Raw genomic sequence first — 3987 nt, 5'->3', positions numbered from 1 at the left:
TGAGTTTGCGTAGTTTTGTCGATCAAGAAATGGTCGAATCGATGCGTTTAGGTAAGTAAATATTAATTATTTAAATAATTTCCATATACAGACGACTAGACTCAATTCAAATTTGTGTTTTGTTATAATTAAAACATTAAGCGGGCCTGCTGCAACGTGACTATCGTCGCCGTGAACGTAAGAAGTTTGGACAGGAGGGTGCACGCCGCAAGTACACTTGGAAGAAGCGTTAAAGTTTACCAGTTTTGCATATTAAAGAAGAACAGCCTTATAAAGATAAGCAAATAAGATGTACTTTTCGGTTATACCAAAAACAATTTTATGTTTGTTAAACACTTTTGTTGTAAGTTATGTATATCAACTATTGTAGTGCAAAATGAAAATATATACAACCAAAAAGGCATTACAAATATTTTTATAGTTTAGTTAATAACTACATTTGATCCAGTGGACGCAGCCCAAGTATGCACATGCCAGTGTTTAGGTTGCACTTGGCGGCGCTAAAGAGCAGCAATCGATTTTGCTGTTTTTCGCGACACTCTTCATTCTTAATATTCAAATGTTTTAAAGCACGACTTGTGGTGTTACTGGAATTAATAAAGACTTATCATATTACATATATTTTGTTGGATAATCAACAATAGATACTCACCACAACGCGAATAGATGATTGACCAGTACACATGCCTCTAGTTGTTGTTTGGCTAACCACACCGCCTGCTCGAAGCGCGCTATTTCGTGGAGTAGATCTTGCGCTTCAGGTTCTGATAACTGTGCTACATCTACCTTACATTCGCTAACATTAATGTGCGCCATATTCATCAACAAGCTATGCAGCCGGCAATGTGTGTATTGCAGTTTGATGCCTGTATCACCATTCACTTGCAACGCCTTTTGCCAATTGAAGTCATAGTCGCGTTGTCTGCGCTGCTTTAAATCATTAATGATGACCGCTGATACACCCAAGATATCGGCTATATTTTTGTTGCCACCAGATGTGTTGGTTAGTTCGACTTTGGTGGCTAAAAATTCATAGAAGATTATTGGTTTTATTTGGAGTAAAATAAAATAATTTACTTTAGAAATTATTTTTTATTAAACTTACTAGCACTTTTCAGCTGCTTCTCCAGCATTATGTTTTGCGCCTCATCGAGCACATCTCGCAGGAAGACTACTTTTCCACTCCTCGTACTCATGCCATGAATACGGCCGAACTTCACATGCATCAACCGTTCCAATGGTATATCAGCGGTGAGTGCCGATGTGGTCTTAAAGAGCGCATTGAAATGATCTGCTTGCCCATTTTCTACCACATAGTACATGCGTTGAAAGTGATAGCGTCGAAAGCGATCCAGCACAGCTGCAATATCGCGTGTTAAATATAAGCTGGATCCATCACTTTTCACCACAGGTATGCGTCTGCCATCCACACTAACCACCTTGCGCCCATCTCCCTCGTCTTGCAGTAGCCCACGCTGTTGCAAACAATCCAAAACATCGCCGATTTGCCGTTGTGAATACTGTGACTCCCAATCGTATTGATCGTATCGCACACCTAACCGCGCGTACATTTGTTCCAACTCGGCAACTGTGTAGTTACGGTAATTTTGCCACTGCCGCGCCATTTCTGCATCAGTGTCCAGCTCGAGCTGTGCAAAGCATTCGCGAGCTTTGTCTGCAATACTAGCATCCGTTTTGGCAGCAGTATTGGCCGCTACATAAGCGCTATAGAGTGTTTCAATGGGTTTGGCACGCATTTGCTCATCGGTTATGTCCAGCATTTTTACGCCGACATGTAGCATACCAAATTGGGTACCCCAATCACCAAGATAGTTTAGCCGCGTCACTTGGTAACCTAAGTGCTGGTGCAAATTAGCAAGTGCATTGCCGATTATTGTAGAACGCAGGTGACCGACATGAAAGGGCTTCGCTATGTTAGGCGAACTAAATTCAAACACAATATGGGCATTCGGCTTAGTCGCAGGTTCGACATTTTGTTGCAGCAAGGTTTCTACGAAAGGTTGGCTTTGCAGTTGAAACTCCACACGGGCAGCAATTTTGCCAGTAGCTGGCAGCAATTTTACTGATTCGACAATGGATTTATCGAATTCAAGTCTAGGTATTAACTGAATCAACTCTTCAGTCGTTTTGCCGGCTGTGGGTGTCCAGTGGAGTGTTGAAAGAGCAGGGTTTGTTGGCCTTTTTGCAGGTACCTCCAATTCGTGGTAAACATTGCGGCCAAGTCCTGTCGCCTGTGAAATCTGTAGGTGGAGATAATTTTTAAACGAAATTATTTATCACAATTTGTTGTCACTTTCAGTAAAATAAGTTAAATTCTAATTAATTTACTCACCTTCTCACAGATTGCACGACGAATTCGAGCACTCATTTTGACAGTTCATCTTCGAAGCTCGAATGAATTGTTATCTTTTCGAAGAAGTGAACAGCTGTTTTGCAGAGTTGCTGCTTCCGAGAAATTGTTTGCATTCAAAGCTTTCAATTGTAAATATTAATTAAATAAAGTCAAAAATAGAGTAGGAATCAATTAAGACTTGGATAATATTCAATAAATTTATATATGAGTCAAAAGTCAACGTTCTTCGGCCCTACACATATATTTTCTTTGACATCAGTATAATAAGTGGCAGCACTAGCAGCCAAAATGTCATGCAAAATGGAAATCCAATTAGAAGCTGCAGCAGCCAGAGAACGCTGCTGCGAACTTGGGATGTCAGTGGCAAAAAGATATCGACGTATTTCTTTGATTCGATGCCCATCGATATCTTTCGATGTATTCAAATAAATTTAAATTTATAAGTAATTTCGCCGTAACAATTTGCAGAGTACAACATAACCGAAACGAAAATCGCATGAGCTTATTAACAAAAAAAAATTATAAAGATACGAAAGCGAAAAAATGGTTATAATCTGATAGAAAAGTGAGGTCGATATTATATTTTCACGAGGAAATTTATTTTGCTTGTATGAGATGGATAACAAACCAACAATCCAGAGCTTTTAAAAAAATTGTTCTGTCGACCAACTCACTCATTTTTGCACAACTGAAAAACGCAAAGGATGGTTCAATGAACTAGCAGAGAACGTTAAATATTAAATATTAACGTTCTCTGGGACTAGTTTCAAGATACAGCGATGCATCTACGATTTTTACATCGAGAGCATCGAAGCAAACATCGATATTTTAGACGCATCGATATTTTTCCGATTTTCCTACAGCAAAGACAGCAGAAGCATGAAAATCGACAGCCAGAAAGTTTTTTCTCTGCAAACGGTTGACAGAGAACGTTAAATACAGAGAAGCAGCAATTACGAATCAGAGTGTAAATTGTCAAAAGCTATCAAAATCTGATTGCGTACACACCACACCAGCCCACACTGCTGTGGAACATAAGAGCGGCGGAGTAACAGAGCTGAGCGAGAAATAACATTTCGTATATTTAATGAATGTTAATGTTTGAATGATTTACGCAGTGTTGCCAGAGAAATTTCGTTTGGAGCTAAAACGGTCGAAAAAAGCTAAATAATACTAATAGTAGCTAAAATGAAGAGCTACATATTTTTGTTAAGGTTGAGCATTTATTGACGTAAGGTTGTTTTTACATAACATAAAAACAACGAATTTTATAAAATTAAGTGCTGAAAAAATCGTTTAAAACCAAAATAAGGTGCATATATTTCGATTTCGCTGCTATGGCACTTATAACATCGAACTAAAAATACTTTACAAATTGTTAAAGTCTGTAATTTCAGATATTTGAATTAGGGCGTGTGTGAATCGGTAACAAAGTTCTATGGGCAGAGCTGCTGAATAATATTTTTACTATGGTGAGACAGTTTTGCTAATCTGCTGTGTGAAATGAAATATTTTTTGATAGCAGATAACCACAGATTTATGCGGAATAAAATATTACAAATTGCAGTGAAATTAATATTTTAAGAACACATCTACCGTCGTTGATTGCAATT

The 3987-nt window shown here is 38.3% G+C and overlaps 1 protein-coding gene across 1 annotated transcript; it reads right to left on the bottom strand.

The window, feature by feature from the left end:
* Positions 1–302: 302 nt before the first annotated feature.
* On the bottom strand, positions 303–2455 carry LOC118753127 (probable arginine--tRNA ligase, mitochondrial). The gene is made up of 4 exons (XM_036487988.1): positions 2354–2455; positions 1106–2261; positions 653–1022; positions 303–587 (listed from the first exon to the last, which is right to left on the bottom strand). The coding sequence occupies exons 1-4, from the start codon at positions 2387–2389 to the stop codon at positions 434–436; spliced, it is 1716 nt and encodes a 571-aa protein (XP_036343881.1). The 5' UTR covers positions 2390–2455; the 3' UTR covers positions 303–433.
* Positions 2456–3987: the final 1532 nt, after the last annotated feature.

This window comes from Rhagoletis pomonella, unplaced genomic scaffold (assembly GCF_013731165.1).
Source record: "Rhagoletis pomonella isolate Grant_MI unplaced genomic scaffold, Rhpom_1.0 Rhpom_scaffold_02122, whole genome shotgun sequence".
NCBI classification, from domain to species: Eukaryota; Metazoa; Arthropoda; class Insecta; order Diptera; family Tephritidae; genus Rhagoletis; species Rhagoletis pomonella.
This window is presented reverse-complemented; position numbering and strand designations above follow the sequence as displayed.

Excerpts from the sequence above, each read along its gene's own strand:
- LOC118753127 (XM_036487988.1), bottom strand. The coding sequence starts at position 2,389 with ATGAGTGCTCGAATTCGTCGTGCAATCTGTGAGAAG. Across the intron at positions 2,262-2,353 it reads GTCGTGCAATCTGTGAGAAG|ATTTCACAGGCGACAGGACT; the intron begins GTGAGTAAATTA and ends CTCCACCTACAG. Across the intron at positions 588-652 it reads AATCATCTATTCGCGTTGTG|TAACACCACAAGTCGTGCTT; the intron begins GTGAGTATCTAT and ends TATTAATTCCAG.